The sequence below is a fragment of the Otolemur garnettii genome, unplaced genomic scaffold (genome assembly GCF_000181295.1).
Source record: "Otolemur garnettii isolate 467f Iridium unplaced genomic scaffold, OtoGar3 scaffold00014, whole genome shotgun sequence".
NCBI classification, from domain to species: Eukaryota; Metazoa; Chordata; class Mammalia; order Primates; family Galagidae; genus Otolemur; species Otolemur garnettii.
This window is the reverse complement of record NW_003852409.1, coordinates 29,769,957-29,788,242: the sequence shown is the minus strand read 5'-3', so window position 1 is coordinate 29,788,242 and position 18,286 is coordinate 29,769,957. Positions and strand designations below refer to the sequence as shown.

Sequence of the window (18,286 nt, the reverse complement as noted above, 5' to 3'; positions counted from 1 at the left end):
CCGGGCTGGATTTGAACCCGCCACCTTAGGTGTATGTGGCTCGCACCTTAGCTGCTTGAGCCACAGGCGCCGAGCCTCAGGTGAGTCTCTTGCCTCAGCCTCCAAAGTACCTGGGACCACAGGCGCCCGCCACAATGCCCAGCTATTTTTGCAGCTGTCATTGTTGTTTTGGTGGGCCCAAGCTGGATTCGAACCCGCCACCTTAAGTGTATGTGGTTCTACTCCTTTGAATTCTGCCATGGGTGATGGACTGTCTGATGGGGCCAAAACATCATGCTCTTGAGTTGTGATAAATTCAACTTTCTTAAAACACTGCTATATCATTTCTGGCTGAAATTTATTCCAAGCAGAACTGACCAGAGGATAGCGTCCAGGGTGTTAACTGATAAAACAGATGAAACTGATTCCATAGGTGGATATAGGTTTGTATTTTAGTAATGGCCCACTGCAGAAGCTGGACTCAGTAGGGCATTTTAAATGTTTTGATGATGCCTTGGTCAAGAAGTTGGATTTCTGAAGTTGTGTGGGGAGGCAGAAATTTGAGTGTCATGTTTGTGAGATGTTCTGGGTGTCCAGGACAGTTATCTACTGTCAGCAGAATAGACTGTCCTTACTCTCCATTTCTTGGTTGATACTCTTTACCCACTCCTCAAGAGGATGTGCATTTGTTTGATCTCTAAGTCAGGGGGAGGTTTTTGGCTCTAAGTTCTTGAATGAGTGTGGCTTTGCTGATTTACCAATCACCAAGGGCTTTAGTTTCTCTCCAGCTGAGCTAGTTCAAAGGAGAACTATGAAACGTTCTCTGGAAAGTTTTCTGCTCTTACACTTGTCACCTCTCATGACAAGGCTCCTGTCAGGCATCACCTTGAAAGAGTCCACACTTGTCAGCATTAAGGATGTTGCCCTTGAAGCCTCTGGCCAAGTCTGGGAACTTTTTGATAAACTCTTCTACTGGAATTGCACTGGATTCCCCCACACAAGACTTTCTGGGAGATCTCGTGTCACAGTTTAAATTTTTTGAGCCAACCACTTGATGCTTGGAAATCTGCCACCATGAGCTCCTATGTAAATTTTTTAGCAACTTCTTAGATCACTGGCCTGGAGATTTGGTTATTAACTGCCCTCATTTGTTTGAACCAGCTTAATGACTTCACTGAGGGATGTTTCCCTCTTTTTCTGCTGTAGATCTCCACTTTCCTTATGATAACTCTTTAAGTGCACAGGTTTAAGTTTTTGGGTTTGCCAACTGTGGTCTTGCTAACACCAAAGTGTTCCACTGTCCTTCAGCTGCTGCCTTCCAGAAAATATAGAAGATCAACCTTTTCCTTCAATATCAGCTCTTTGAGTTCCTTCCTTTGGGTCATCATTTCTCAAATAACTATAAATTTTCCAGTAACTGTAGGATGTACTTAGAATTCAGACCAGTCCCTTATGTTGAAAAATATCTTCTACAACATGTGATAACCAATAGGACTTTAGGTCTAATCCAACATGTGGTAATAACAAAACATAAAAAAACAAACTTATGCTAAAGAAAAAATAACACAACTATGGGGCAAAACCCACACCTTCTACCCCTAGGTATAGAGTGGATTCAACTGGTCAAATTATAGAAGGTAAGTTAATGTTGTGTGTCACAGTCCAAGTGGTCAAGATACAACTTACAGAGGTGGTCAATATACAGAGATCAGTCTTCCAATGAGTGCATGTGGTGCATGTCTGGTCTACCAAAATTAGGTCAACTTAAGGAGGTGGTCAGCGTAGGAAGGTGATCCCCTATGGAGGCATTCCTGTACAGACAGGCAAATTGTGTCTCCTAGAACACCAATGACTAGCACCTTGGGAATACTAATTTTACATCAATTTTTAAAGTTATTTTGGCATTTCATACCTGACCTTAAAAGTGTAGTACTCTGGGTTTTCTTTTGATATATTTATAATATTTTACTGGTCTCTTATTAATTAATGAGTTAATCAAAATCTTTAATAAGTATTTATTTTATTTTTGCATGAATCATGATTTTGTTTAAAAAATTATCCATGGCTCAGCGCCCATGGCTCAAGTGGCTAAGGCGCCAGCCACATACACCTAAGGTGGCGGGTTCAAATCCAGCCCGGGCCCGCCAAACAACAATGACGGCTGCAACCAAAAAATAGCCAGGCGTTGTGGTGGGCGCCTGTGGTCCCAGCTACTTGGGAGGCTGAGGCAGGAGACTTGCTTGAGCCCGGGAGTTAGAGGTTGCTGTGAGCTGTGATGCCATGGCACTCTACCCAGGGGGACAGCTTGAGGCTCTGTCTCAAAAAAAAAAAAAAAAATTATCCATTAATAGTTACATGCACACATATATACACATGTATCCAATCACATGCATATGTACATATGTGCACAATGTATAATCTTGTTGGACAATTTTCAACCTATATTTCTTATAGTTTGTTGAATTTTTTTTTTTTTTTAATCCCACCAAGTCAACCATAGGAGATAGTCCCACAAAGTCTCAGGAACAGAACCAGGAGGTTGAGGTTAATCCCCTACTATAAGTTTGCCAAGGGGCCATTCAGGCTCTGGAGCTGATCTGGAATTGGGTGGACAGCCAGGCACAAAACATGCATCCCATTGTTCAACTTGGCTGAGCAATAAAAAAGGCTCGCTAAGGCAAGGAAGAGTCAGAAGCATTACTAGGAGAAGGCTCTCAAGGGAAAGAAATAAACTCCATATGGGAAGAAGGAACTTCAGGAAGACGGAGTCCTAAAAATGAGTCTGGAGAGATCTCAACAAGACAGACGGGGCTGGGGAGATCCCAGAAGGCCTCCCTGGGAGAGGCAGGCACACATAGGGATGTCCAAGGGAAAAGGAGAGTAGCTAAAATGTGGGCAAGACAGAAAGGCAGGGAGCGTGGAACCTCACCTTCTGGCAAAGTATGGTTTTGACTTGGCCATTTAGATTCCATGGACCTGTGACCCCCATTTTGACTGCTTATTCGACTTTTCCAGATACTTCAGCTCAACTTGCCAGGAGGGTACCAATGCCAAGGCAACAAATGTGGCTAATCAAATACGTAAGAATGAGTTGATTGTGGCCATATTTTAATGGGAAATTCTTCCAGCCAACTCTTGCATCCCCAGCGCATGTGACGCAGGGCTCTGAGTTGCTGTGTTGCTGGCGGTAGCAGATGCTCTGCTGGCCACAGCTGAAAGGTTTATGGTTTGTTTTTAGGGTCGAGAAGTAGGTATGAAGTAGATATGAAACCTTTTGGAGTTTGGTGCCACTGCCAAAATGCCTCTATTATGTCCCCAGCACTCTGCATACACTCAATACCCACGAGCTTTCATCATGGGCCATGTTCCTAGATGCAAGCTTCCCGCCAACCCTTCTTCGCATGTAAGCTCGGTATTTTTCCCTTACTCAAAGTTACCACTGAAATCCAGGGTTAGAAATCCAAATGATGATTAAAAATTGGCTAAGAAAATGTTCATTATCATAAAACTAAAGGTGGTGCTCAAATGACAGATTAAAAAGAAAGCAGCATCAAAATTGTTAAGTGAAAATATGCCACTTTGGAGGGACAGTGGCCAGAGCCCCTACCCTTGCATGGCATGGGGGCAGGGTGTGCACACTAAAAATTATCTTTAATCAGGGATGTGAAAACCCTGCAGCTATGGTTTGGATTGAACACCAAGGTAGTGGTGTGAGGGTGGCCTAGAGAGAGTGAGTCCAGAAACCAAGAGACCAGCTAGAAGATGACAGTTCAGGCCACAAACAAAATGGCCTGTCACCAGGGATAGTGGCCTCTGCCAGCCCATTCAAGAAGAGTTGAAAAACACAATAAAACAGCAGCTAACACTTACTGAGCCCTTGCTGTGTGCTGGGCAATTCTAAACACTTTAAAAATACATTACTCTACTGTTTGATTTACACATAAGAGCCGACCCTCCCAGCCTCCATAGCCCCACGAGGTACATGCTGGGATGATAATTTACCATAGGTAACTTTTTCCTCTCATGCTCCTTTGGGGATCTGCCAGGCTGCACAGAGATTTTCTGATATAGCAACACCTGCTGGCTCTGACTTGTGTGGGAGATTCCAGCCCCCGTGTGCATGGTACCTGCGTGCCCTCCCCGTGCAGACAGCACAACCCCAGCCCCAGCTGTACAGGCCTAGGTGCCCTGTTCCTCTAAACTTCCACTCATAGTGCTGACTCTGAGAACATCCTTTATTTATAGCACATGGTGATTTCCCATTCCTGGCTTCTAGTTTCTCTTTGCTTGTTGGTTTTTTAATTTGGGTGTATTTTGTCCGTTATTTATTTAAGTTCATGTGTTTAGAGCAGGAGACTGGCAAGGAGTGGCTTATTCCTCATCGGCTCAGTCTACCATATTACCTAAAAGCCTAAAATCTCATCTGTTAAGAGCCTCTGGCACTCACTATTTCCTTCCTGGAAACCAGAGTTTGACTTCAGACATGCCAGGTATGAGCTGTCAAAGCAACATGCAAACAGAGGGCTCTACCATGGAGCCAGGTGGCTGGAACAGTGGTCTAGGGCTCAGGAGACCAGTCAGGGCCAGAACTGAAGAGCCAGCCATCACTGGCTACAGAGGTGACAGCTGACAGCTCCCTAAAGGATGGGAATGAACTAGGAAAGGCAGGACCTGAGGTCAGAGCCTTGCAGAACATCCATATCCACAGGAACTAAAGGAGCTGGGAGGTGCTAGCTGTCAGAATGGCAGAAAGAGAATAAGCCAGGGAAAGAAAGATTTTCCAAGAATGGGGTGATGAACAGAGTCTGATATTGTGGCAATGTCCAGGAAGATGAAGGTGCAGATGTCAGTAGATCAATGTGTGGGAGTCACTGAGGCACTGTGTTAGAGACAGGGGTCCAGAGGTGCTTCCTAGATCAAAGTCTCTGAAATTCAAACTGCGTGAGTGCCACACATCAGCCATGTATCCTGGGATAGGTGCAAAGTAGCCTTAGTTCTCTCACTGGAGTTCTCTGAACTGCAGGTTCAACGACCCTGTGTCTCCAGATGCCTGGGAGTGAGAGCCCTGCTCCTAGGACCGTTCCCCTTCTAGGTTACCACTCTGCAGGCCAGGGCTTCTGACCCATCGGCTGTGATTTCCTGTCTACCAGGAACTTCAGTTTTCATTTTGCTGCTGCAAATGAGTCAAACTCTCTGGATCGACTCAGTAGGAAAGAACAAATCACTCTGGGAGCGCACAGAGCAGGCAGCGTGCATCCATGCGTGCACACATACATGTGCGCAGAGCAGGCAGTGTGCATCCATGTGTGCACACATACATGTGCACAGAGCAGGCAGCGTGCATCCATGCGTGCACATGTACGTGCATTCAATGTGAGTGTATGTGCGTGTGCATGGCATGTAGCACTTAACTGTAACTGCCATAATGAGTGACTCACGCACACTCCAGGAATTCCATACTCCCAGGTCACTCACAGAATAGTCGGTCACCTCTTGGAATCACTCTGATCACAGAAAGTTTCACCAGCTTCCCATTCGCTCAAGCCTCAAAGTTAGGCCTCACCCTTCATTCCTTTCTCCTCATATCAGCATCCCACCCAGCACACATCCTGCCGGCTCTCACTAGAATGCATCCTGTATCAGCCTGCTGCTCCCACACCACCGCTGCACCCTGATCCTGCCAACATCCTGGATTCTGCTCTAACAAGGCCTCCAGTTTCCACTCTTGATTGCCACCCCCACCCAATTTGTTTTCCAGACAGTAGCAACAGTTATTAAAAATACAAAAACCAAACAGCAACTGTAAACCAGATCATGTCCGTCTCTAACTTAAAACTCTCCAGTCACTTGGCATAGAACTTAACTCCTCTCTGGGGCTACCAGCCCCACATGACTGGCCCCACTGCCCAGCCAATGCCCCACAAACCCGTCTGGGCTCTGGCCACACTGACCTCTGAGTACCTTGATTGCACCAAGCTTTTTCATGCCACAGGCTGCCCCTATGCCTGGAACGCTTGTCCCCTCCTCTTGGGATGGCTGGTTCCTCCCTATCATTTAGGCCTTGACTGACAGCACACCATCTCAGAGCACAGGACACCTATGCTAAAGCACACACCAGTCATTTCTCAAGACAGTGTCTTTGTTTAATCTTCTACATTGCTTTTATTCTCATCTGATAGCTCCTGTTCATTACTTCACGCATTCAACAAACATTCATTGACAGCTTCTAGGACCAGCCAGACTAGGCATGTGTTCACTCTCCTTGCATAATGTGTCTGTCTCCCCTGAGTGACATAAAAGCCCAGAAGACAGGGGCCTTGACTATAGCCTGGGCCCCTGGCATGGAGGAGGCATTTGATAAATATTTGATTTGTAGAATGAATCAGAGCTGCCTGGTGATGTGTACTCAGGAAATCAGAACTGGCTGATACAACTCCTTTCTTGGGTTTCACGACTTTGAGGCAGCCAATATTCCAAAGTATCCCCTGTGCTGGGATAAATCATTCCCTGTCTGAATTTTTCCAGGCCAGCCACGACTCCTCTCCTGTTTGTGCACTGAGCCAGTATTTACTAAGGGCCCACTGTGTAAAGGCCTATGTTTGGTGTCTGTCTCTGTCTCGCCTGCTCACCTAGCTGCTGGCACTCAGCAGCCAGCCATGGGTAGGCCCACAGGCTCCTCTGCCCTAACTAATGACCAACCAATCCTCTCTGGAGGTCATCAAGGTGCAGCCAAGTGGCAGGTCTCCCCAACACACATACCTGTAACCCCCTTCTGTCCAGGTTTCCTGGATACCCAGGGTTATGGTGTAACGTGCGGAGACAGCACTCAGAGAGTCAGCTGTGCCCTGTGGGCCAGCTTTGTTTCCCTAGCCCACTTCCCAAGCAACATATATACACACTTGTTCCTGCCCTATACCCAGCCTGGTTCTATCATAGGTGGCCACCATCAGCAAACCATCTAGCATGCTAGCAAGAAGAGGGTCTGTGGGCCCCACAGGACAGGGTGGCATCATGCCAACTCTGGCACTCACCAGCCCTGAGATCTCAAACACGCCACTCTACCTCTTCCAACCTCAGTTTCCTCCTCTGCAAAATGAGGACTGTAACAGCACTGACCTCCGGGGTCGGTGGGGCTGGTCCTCTCATTGTCCTCTGAACCTCCCTGCCATAGGCCCATAACATCTTGCCAGTCCCAGCTCAAAGGGACAAGTGAGGAGTGGGGAAACTGATCTCTTTGGACATTTCTATGGCTAATCTAATTACCAGAAATTACTAACAAAAGAAGGATGCAAAGCAATTCAGGACAACAACAAACACAATTCAAACAACAAATAATAACTGGGCTGGGCACCATGGATACAGAGAAAAGTCAGACATCATCGCAGAAGAATGCAGTTGAGGCTCGGCGCCTATAGCTCAACCGGCTAAGGCGCCAGCCACGTTAACCTAAGGTGGCGGGTTCGAATCCCCAGCCCGGACCCGCCAAACAACAATGACGGCTGCAACCAAAAAATAGCTGGGCGTTGTGGCGGGCGCCTGTGGTCCCAGCTACTTGGGAGGCGGAGGCAGGAGACTCGCTTGAGCCCAGGAGTTGGAGGTTGCTGTGAGCTGCCATGGCACTCTACCCAGGGGAACAGCTTGAGGCTCTGTCTCAAAAAAAAAAAAAAAAAGAATGCAGTTGAAAGGGGGAGACAGGTCTGTAAACAAAACTGCAGAGTAGATACCTGCTCCACCCTGCACGCCGTTACCAGACAGGGGCACCGGGAAGACAGACAATGGAGGCTGCCATCCCACTGGGGCGGAGTGATGTGGACTAGGGGAAGATGGTGAGTCTGGTTGCCTCCATTTCCCAGATGCCCTTTGCCAACTGCAGTCCTTGGGTTAATAGGACAGGTTAATCGAGTGAGGAGAAGTTGATCTAAAACTTCTAAGGCTGAATGGTAGGTTCCCTAAGGATGAACAGCTCATTGAACATATGACTTTGGAGACCTCAATGTAATTCATGTGGGATGTATCACCACCTCTCTCTGACACAGCAGTGTGGCTGCTGCCATTTTTACTTCCTAAGATGCTGCACCTACCCATTGTCTGCCCTGCTGGGTGACCCTTCCTGACGGGCATTTCCAAGTTCCTAATGCAACACGTTTGGCAGAGGAGAAAAAAGAAAGCAAGTGAAAGAATCATCTCCTCTCTTGTTTTGAGCAATTGGTGGTAGGTTGAAACTGTCTTTCTTGTTTAGGTCAGTGGGTATGGTGGTTGAGAGTGTGGTAGATGGCAGGATGAAAAGGGTTCACAGATACACAACATTTGCAGCATTGTCTGCTATATGTTTTTATCTTGGCAAATCCAGGAGGAAGAACAGTTGACCCAGACGGCCTAGAAGGGAGCTAGGTAAATACACCTATGCCCTTGAATGGCTCCTGGGTGGACATTCCATTTCAGGCTTCCCAAGGAGCTATCAGAGGTTTATTTTCATTGTAGTGAAGACCTATTAACAGGAGTGAAGACTCGGCTACCCTAAGCAGTACTTATCAAGCCAACCAGAGTGGTCCTGGGTATTGCTCTGGCCTGATGCACCCCACTGTTCACAGCAACCCTGGGAGGGCACCACCTATGCTGCATGGATGGGCCCTGCCCTGCCGCTGAGTGGGTCACATTGCTGCGCATGACCCATACACACCACTAGCCCTCTGTGCTACCTCTGCCTGCGCCAACCATGCAGCTTTGAGGCATCACTGAGAGTTACACTATTACCAACAGTAAGGGCTATGCATCATGAGAAGACTCAAAACTCATTCCTCTGGGTCTTCACACAGCTCCTAGCAGTCCAAGAAACAGTAACAGCATCTAAATGATGGAAAATTCATTTGAGAAAGAATCTCCAAGCAACTTTTGAAAAAAGCCTCACTGCTCAGATGAACTTGGAATCACAGGGTTGGCAGAACCTGCAGAGACCCATGGCTTCCAAACTTTCTCTTGACCTCCAAAAGCCATTGCTCTACGAAATTCACCTAGTAGATAAAACTGACGTAGACAGGGATGTTCTGGTGGAAGCTGCCCGAACTGCCTGCTTGGTACCCTCTCTCCATTCCCTCAGCTGGTGGTGGCCCCCAAGGCAACTCTAAGGAACCCCTAAGACTCCACAAAGCACTGATGGAAAACCAATAAACTGAGCCAACCTCCTGAATAGATATGGGAAAGTGAGCCCCCCAGAAGTCATGTTTTGCATGATGTCTGAACACAAACCTTGTGTTCTGACACTGGGCTAGCACCTCTTATTCCTCTTTGCTAGGGCTAAATCTATGGAAACTTGCAATTTAAAGAAACAAGGCTCATTTCTGATCACCTAAAACATAATCATGGAGTATTTTAAAGGCCTGTGAACCAGCCAAGTAGGAAACAGAGCCCAGGCCCACAGACTGGCAGAAAGAAGTTCGGAAATGAGTTGCAGAAGCACATCTGACAATTCCATACAGTTTCCGTCAGTTCCATGGGACATAAACAGGTCTTGAAAGGCTGGGGCTGTGCGGCTGTGAGAGACCCCGGAGCAGGCGGGCCAGGAGGTGAATGCTAATGAGCTATGGAAATAGCAGTTACTTCCCCCTGTCAGGCACTGTGCCAACCTAAGGAGGATAAAGAGGTCTGAGATATTTTTAAAGTATTTTTACAGCACAAAAACTTTCCTACAGACTCAATTATATAACTATCAGACTCCACCCCTGAGCTGAAATTATCCATGGTCTCAGAAAAAAAATTCATTTTTTCCTATATGAGGGTTACGGGTTTCTCCAGAGAAACTCTAGCTGTATGGTCAGTGACCCAGGGCAGCTGTGAGCTATTGCTCCAAAGACCTCCCTGGGGATAGCTTGGAGCCTGCCAGAGAAGAACTGCAGCCAAGTGGAGGGCAGAAGTCATGCCACTGACCCGACCACCACACATTATGTGGTGGGGGTCCAGGAAAGTCCACCCTAGGGGGCTTCTGACCCCAGCCAGTGAGCACCTGCCACACCCCCTCTTACCAGGCCAGGGCTGAAGGAGTGACAATGCCTAGAGGACACATCGCTAACTCACAGGAACTCTGGGGTGGGCGACATGTAGACAGTCAGACAAAGGCTAGGGATTAAGGAATGAAGAACCTCGCCAGTGAAATGACAGCCAAAATCAAACAGACAGCTTAGGAGCATTAACTTACAGCCCAGGTTTTTGTCAGCCTGAAGATGGGCGCGCTTTGTAATGCCGACACCACAGACATGAGAGAGTGAAGGTTGTTGAGTTCTAGAAGTTTCTGAAAAAGATATGGAATAGATTATTTGGGGGCTATAAACAACAGAACAAAAACAGCTCAAGTGTTACCAAATGTTGTCATATTTATGAAATTCAATTACATTTAAAAATATCTCATGGTGAAAATATAGTTCTAGGAAGTTCATCGAAACCATATGCTTTTTTTCCCCTTAAATTGTCAAAAGGTGAGTCTGCATTTAAACATTTGCAATATTTAATAAGCTGACTAGTCTGGTGCTGGACAGAACTGTGGCTTGGGATAAGGTTTGACAATGTGCTTTAGGCTCCTTTTATAGATAAATCTGAGCCCGTCCCAGCAGGCTTTTATAAACTAAAACCCTGGCTGTGCTAACTGTATCAGTGTGGGTCTTCTGCAATTACCTTAACGCCCAAAAGAGAAAGAGGCTGAGGAAAGATGGTGTCAAGCTGTGTAATCCCTCTCAGCTGGGAAGGCAACGCTCTGGCTTCCTAATCACTTGACCATACTCCTTTCAACCAGACCCCAATTTAGTGAGAACATTTGGATTCAATTCAGTTTCATCCAACTTCCCCACCATCAAGCACAACAGAATGAGACACAGTTGATTGTAAGTGAAGAAAAGTGTAATTACTCTGGTCTTGGTTTTAGCCTGAGGGGAACTCACTAACAGGGCTGGGGTGCCGTGTCTCATTCTTGGGAGTTGCTGAAGTTTGGGTTGTCAAGCAGGTTCTATGAAACCCAAAGACCAGCTCCCACTCACTTGTGTGTACTTTAGCAAGTTGAGCCTTGGTGTCCTCATATTTAAAACAAGGTAGGCAATCACGGCACCTCCGCTGCACAGGCCAGTGCGTGTCAACTGCCTGGACCAGCGTCTGGCCTCAGGACAAGGGCTCAGTGCTGTGTGGGTGTCAGTCTTCTGTCTGGAAGATGCGTCTTTTCCCTCTGCCACCACATGTCTTAGGTGCTTCCAAGCTCAGATGTCACTTTCTCTAATACGGGTTCCCAACCACGTTCCCAGATCTGAGAGGGTTGGGGACTCTGCCTCTGCGTTCCCACAGCCGTCTGTGCACATCTCTAGCACACAGGGTTGGGTTTGCTTTGCACCTGCCTCTCCTCTTTCCTGAGAACAGGAACAAAGGTTAACCTACCATCATGTCCCCCATACCTAGTACAGTGCCCAGCACATAGTGGGCCTAATGAAATGAACAGATAAATGAAAAGCACTGATACAGGCATCCTGACCTCTCTATTCCTACCTGGGAACTTCTCCCTCACCACAGTTAATACATTTTTTTTTTGAGACAGAGCCTCAAGCTGTCCCCCTGGACAGAGTGCTATGGCTTCACTGCTCCCAGCAACCTCCAACTCCTGGGCTCAAGCGAGTCTCCTGCCTCCGCCTCCCAAGTAGCTGGGACCACAGGCGCCTGCCACAACACCCGGCTATTTTTTGGTTGCAGCCATTATTGTTGTTTGGTGGGTCCGGGCTGGATTCAAACTCACCACCTTAGGTGTATGTGGCTGGCGCCTTAGCCGCTTGAGCCGCAGGCGCCGAGCCACAGTTAATACATTTTATTAATTTATTTCATTTCACACATTTTGTAACATTCTGTGGGTAAGAACAGATTACTCTAGAGCAGGAGTCCTCAAACTTTTTAAACAGGGGGCCAGTTCACTGTCCCTCAGACCGTTGGAGGGCCAGATTGTGGGCATTGGGACGAGTCGGCTACTAAGCAGGACAGGCAGCAGCGGCAAAAATACCTGGTGGGCTGGATAAATGTCCTTGGTAGGCCATAGTTTGAGGATACCTGCTCTAGAGCAATGGTTCTCAACTTTCCTAATGCTGCAACCCTTTAATATATTTCCTGTGGGTCACAACCACAGGTTGAGAACCGCTGCCCTAGAGTTTCATTCTATGTATCTGAATTGCTCTGCCTGTCACAGAGTTTCTGTTAAGAGCTAAAGGGCCTCTGGGAGATTATCTAGCCCACCCCTTTCATTTTACAGATGGGAGGACAGAGGCCTAGAGGAAGGAAAGGGCTTGCACATGGAAAGACCCAGGGCACAGTACCAGCATGATGGTCCACCAGAAGGAAAACAGCAGCGATTAAAAAGGGGTCATTTTAGATTCTGTGGATGGGGACCATAAACTCATTTTCAAACTGAAAGCCCCAGGAGGGCTGGACCACACCCCACTTTCTCTTGGGGCCCAGCACAGAGCTGATCAACAGCATCAAGTATCACTAACCCCAGCACACGTTCCGAGCGTGGGAATAGATAGGGTGAGACCTCACAGGCCCTTCAAAAGCCAGGGTAAAGCCTGCAGGCGGGCCACCCCTGTACTCCTAATTGAGAAATGTATTCCTAATTGAGAAGAAAGGAGTCTGAAGGTGCCCTGTCAGGGGCATGTTTATGGGCCAATCCCTGTGTGGGGAAATCAGCAGTGTAGGCAGCTGATACTATAAACTAGCAGCTTAGGCCAGAGAAGCTGAGATTGTATCTGAGGAGATGAGACTTGCTCTCCCCCACTCTCTTCTCATTGCACCATTATCTGGCCTCTTCAGATGTTCGACTATCCTGTGTCTATTTACTCTTTACCCAGATTTCCTGGTGGCCCCCTATCCTCCTTTTTAACCTTGACTGCTAGCTACTAACTGCTGTACATTCTTGCACATACACTCTGTTATGTACCAAATAAAAAGATTTCAGGAAAGGACAGATTCTGCATTGTTCTTATGCTGCCACCAGGCACATGAAACAGTGTATGCCCTTACAGGCTTCCAGTTTTATGCACTAAGGTTGGTGTAAGTTTCATGCTTTCCTCAGCACCGTCTCCCTTGCTGGGCACTGTCCCAAGTTGGGCCCACTAGACACCCAACACCAAGTGCTTCAGGAGAATCACAGGAGGCAAGTGCAGACAATGCCACTAACGCTCAGACGGTGCACTTAGACCTCCCGTGCGCAGCAGCAGAGCAGCTCCCCTGAAAGTAGAGAGGGCTGCTCTGATCCTACTCTGCTGCTGACTAGCTGTGGGGCCCTAAGCATGGCCGCTTCACCTCTCTAAGCCTCCCCTTCCTCCCCTGCAAATGGAATAATAATGATATGAGCAGCGAATATGACCATGTCAGTAAAGCAGCTGCTATGGGGCCTGGTTATAGGGGTCTCAGTAAAGGTGAGCTTTCCTAAGATCTGGGGGGAAACACACATGCACACAAAGTAAGCAGGGAACCAGACCAAGCAATGCTGCTAAGAGCAGGGTATGGGGAGGAGCTGCCTGGGCATCAAAATGGTCCCGGAAGGCTGATGGCTGACACAGCCTGGGCTGGCAGAGATGAGGAAGAGGAGGGGAAAGTTAGTGCCCAACAAGTGGTAAGGACAGAACCCAGTAGGCCAGGGGCAGGAGGCAGAAGTTGGGGGCCCAAGTCCTACACTCAGGATGGGGGGGAGGTTCTGTTGACTGGTGACAAAATTGTGCAGGGTGTGATGGTATCTCTCAAGCATTGATTTGATGCTAACTAAAACCCATCAACTCTTCACACTGGCTGAATCTGAAGTAGGAAAGTGAATGGATCCAGGGGTAGCTGCTGGGGCCTGCCTCATGGAGAGACTATAAAAACCCAGGTAAGGAGAATGGTTGGTTGCCAAAATTATGGGGTGGAGAGGCATGGTGCCAATCCATGGACAGGATACTGGGGGAGCCAGCCAGGCCTAACAGCTGCCTCTGTCTGGGGAGGTCAGGCCACAGCCCCTGTTGAACCCTGTAGGTCCAGAGCAAAGACACTCCCAAAGTACTAAGGCAGCATTGTCACAACCCACAGGAACTGTATTAAAGGGTCACGGCATTAATGTTGTGACCTACAGGAACTGTATTAAAGGGTTACAGCATTAGGAAGGTCGAGAATCACTGTACTAAGGAAACACCTTTGTGGGGAAAAAAGGGAAAAACAAAGAAAAAAAGGAAAAAATAATAAAATAGCTTACCTTGGCTATTTTCACAAAATGGCTCAGGATTTCTGCCCTTATTTTTAAAGTCTGTGCTGTTAGAATTTCTCGTACAACCCAAAAACTGACCTGTAGAGTCAAATACACACACACACACACATACACCAGAAAAGCTGTTAAACACAGGACCACCCATGTCACCCTTGCCCACAACTATTACGTGACTTCCACGAGGTCAGGAGATGGGGAGAACACAGCCTAGGGTCTCATGAGGTCAAGAGTTCCTTTATGGTGCCCGATCCCACAAATGGGTCCCGTGTTCTTAGAGTCCCTCTTCAACACACACAGTGCTGCTGAGAGAATGAGCATGTTCATCATCGCCCGGGGAGCACTGGGCCTCCGCGACACACAGGGGTCTCTAAAGGTGCTGTGGGGAGTTCCAAGATGCATCAGGGATTCCTGCTCAGAAGGGCCCCAGGTGTGGGGAGACCATGGATGATGGGTAGATGGATGGACATATGGACAAATGGCCAGACAAGGGCTATATATACACACACATACACACATATATATAAGCAGTACCACTCAGGAGGACTATATCCAGTTCTAAGACAAGGAGGATTCACCAATGTCTGCACAACTGGAACACACTTAATCTTCTGGGAGAAGTTCATCCAATAATGACATGATACAAAAGTGCCTCAAAGTTCCATAAAGTAATGCAGGTTAAGGGTCACGGGTCATGTTTTTCTGGACACGGCATGTGCTGAAAGGGTACACTGGAAGCTTTGGTTCAAACCTCATACATTAACAGCCCTGAACCTGACGGGGAAACGAGAAAGTCATCTGTCAGTGTGAGCTCAGCAGTATCTCAGTGAAACACAAAAGGATTCAGGCCAAGGGACACTGGGAAGTGACCAGCCCTTCCTGTTTAAGTTTTGCTACTGTAACAACAGTTCTACCTGATGGCATGGATGCCCAGGAGCACAAGGACAGAACTGCGAAGAAAGACCAGACACAGGCAAAGCGCGGGCACATGGACAACTAAAAGAAAGGGGAGGCACCTAAAACCCCTACACTTTACAAGAAAACACAATAGATAAGGATATTTCAGAGCTAAACAGAAAGCTTACTGCTTTAATAAAAACATGTTCTTCCTACTGTCACTTTTTAAAGAGGGAACAAGGAAGAAAAAGAGAAATAGAGAATCAGCAAATTGCTTTTTACGTTAAGCAGGAGTATTATAGAAATGTTTTCTCGGTGTAATTATCTGTGGTTGCCTGCAGGACACTCCTGGGTTTCCACAGAATCATTTTTTCCCCAAGGAATTGCTTGAAATTAAGTTCAGACTGAAACATTTACAAGGCAGTTGTGGAAGAAAGTTTTTCTGAATGCCAAGTGGTATGCCTACAAGCTTTGTAATTTAATACGTGCACATTTTCATGCCACATAATCTCAAGTGTGATAGGTTTACATGTATAATTGAATAGATTCCTGTATGCCAAAAAAAAAAAAAATTACACATTTATGGCCTTGTAAGGCACCTGGCAGAGCTGACCCTGGGTCTCCAGCACAGTGTAGACGCAACTGAGAGTCAACAGATCCATTCTACAGAGTTCCATGAAGCCCTAACTGGGGAGTCCAGACCTTCTTGATATGGAGGTGACCAAAGGAAGAGGCAGAATCCTCCAGAAAGCAGCTGGTGACTGTAGCCACAGAAGTTAAACCAAGTGAAGTAGTGTTTTGGAGGTAATTACAGAAGGCTTCATGGAGAAGGGAGGCCTTGAGAGATGGGCAGACTTTAAACACGTAAGACAGGACAGAGGCGCAGCTGAATCGGCAGACAGCACTGGCGTGGCAGGGGCACTGGGGGTACAGTTAGTGAGGGAGGACGAAGCCAGGGAAGAAGACCAGATGGGGAAGAGGGTCTGGAGGTGAGAAAGAGGAGCTGAGATGCTCAACACAGGGACTTTGGAGACTCTGAGCACAGCATCTTTGGTAGGCAGGACGCCCATGAGAAAGCTGATGGTGCAACGGTCTCAGTGACAGATGTGGAGCCTAAGCTAGAGCCATGCTGAAGGGAACGGAGAACAAGGGCAGAGAGGAGATTACAAAGGGAGAATCAGCATCAGTTTTAAATATTTTTTATTCTCTCTCCTAAATACAAAATTTAACAGAAGCTTAATGAAGCAAACAAGGGAAACAGAAAGAACAAAAGACAAAAATCTCAGTCCCACCTACAGACCACCATGACCCACGCAGGGGCCTGTGTCGTTTAGTCTTTTTCCATATATAGAACATACGTTTGTCTGTTTCACTTAAATTGGTATACACTAATCCTATGCCATCAGAATGTACAAAAGTTAATATTCTTCTGCATTACAATCTCTAGCCACATAGAGAAGTGCTGTCAGTACCTAAGTCACCCCTACCCTCAGATGGGTTATTCTGTTGTAATAAACAATGCTGTGGGAACATATCACACACGATCTTTATATATATATATACACACACACACATATATACACACATAGACATATATATCTTTGTTTATTTAGTGATAAATTCCTAAAAGGTATAGTGAATGAAGGTATAACTCCCACAGTGAGAAACCTGGCTCCCACCATCTGCATTTTCTTAATTGTTTCATTACAGAATATACATATAGTAGTTTCAGAATTGTTACCCCTCCCCCTTAGGAAACAACTTTATCAGAGTACAGTGCTTATATACTGTCCCTTTGTTTTCAGTCTTATAGGATTTTTTCATGTAAACTTTAGAATCAGTTTATTGATATTTATAGAATTTTGACTGGAATTGCATCAACTCTATAAATGAAGTTGGGAAGAACTGACATCTTAACAATATTGAGCCTTCCAATCCACGAAGAGGAAATTCTCTCCATTTATTTAGATCTACTTTGATTTCTTTTCACCAGGGGTTTGCAGATTTCCACATACAGAACCTGTACATTATTTTGTTAGGAATATACCTAAGTTTTGCATTGTTTTCTAGTGCTATTTTATATGATATTATTTTTTACTTCAAATTTTAATTCTTCCTTGCTGGTATATGGGAAAGCAAGTGACTTTTGACCTGTGTCTTACAATCTTGCATCTTGCTTATTAGTTCCAGGAGTTTTCTTATAGGTTTCTTTGGAATTTTCTACATAGGTAAAAAAGACGTTGAATAAAGACAGTTTTATTTCTTCCTCTCTAATCTGTGCATATTTTAGTATCTGTTTTATTGCATTAGTCAGGACTTCCAGTACAATGTCGAATACAGCTGGTGAGAGCACATCCTTGCCTTGTTCCCAATCTTTGGATTGGGGTCCAGTGTCTCACTGTTAAGTACGAGGTTGGCTGAAGGATTTTTGCAGGTGTTCTTTATTAATTGAAGAAGTTCTCTTCTATTCCCAATTTCTTGAGGGTTTTTTTTTTAAATGAGTGAGTATAGGACTTTGCCAGATGCTTTTCAAGTCACTTGATGTGATGAAATGCTTTTTCTTCCTTAGCCATTGATACAGTGGATTATACTAGTTGATTTTCAGCTGTTGAGGGAGTCATGCGTACCTGGAATCTCTCTCACTTGGTTCTGGTGCTAAGAAGCTTTTAATACACACAAGTTATTAGTATCACTATTATTTAGTGGTACAGCTAACACTGGAATTTGGCCCCTGAGCACTGAGATATCCCCTGGGAAATGCCAGCGCAGTATTTTAGATGAAGAAAGCAGAATACATGTAGTTATGAACACAAAGAATTTTATTCATTTAATCAAATATAAATTAAAACAATCAAAGAACAAAGAAAAATAACAAGAAAAATCCAGGCTTAAGAATACTGTCTTTTATTTTCCTAGTTACCAATATTTTGAATAGTCAAAATTTTACTTTTTTAAATTTCAGATTAATATGAGGGTACACATGATTAGGTTACATTGTTTGTCTTTGTTAGGTAAAGTTCAAGTTGTAGTTGAGCACTTCACCCAGGTGTGCTGTATACCCTTATATTGTGCCCATTAGAAAGCGCCTCCCCCCCCTCTCTCCCTCTCTCCGGCCCTCTCCCCTTCCCTCCTTGAATTTATTTATTTATTTATTTATTT

The 18,286-nt window shown here is 46.0% G+C and overlaps 1 protein-coding gene across 1 annotated transcript in view; it reads right to left on the bottom strand.

The window, feature by feature from the left end:
* The window catches only part of RALGPS1 (Ral GEF with PH domain and SH3 binding motif 1), a 283,899-nt gene that overhangs the window by 156,574 nt on the left and 109,039 nt on the right, over nucleotides 1-18,286 (bottom strand). Inside the window, exons 6-7 of the mRNA XM_012802467.2 lie at nucleotides 14,222-14,311; nucleotides 10,172-10,264 (exon numbers count right to left, since the gene is read on the bottom strand). Of these exons, the coding sequence (XP_012657921.1) occupies nucleotides 10,172-10,264; nucleotides 14,222-14,311 (183 nt within the window). The remainder of the gene's footprint in view (nucleotides 1-10,171; nucleotides 10,265-14,221; nucleotides 14,312-18,286) is intronic.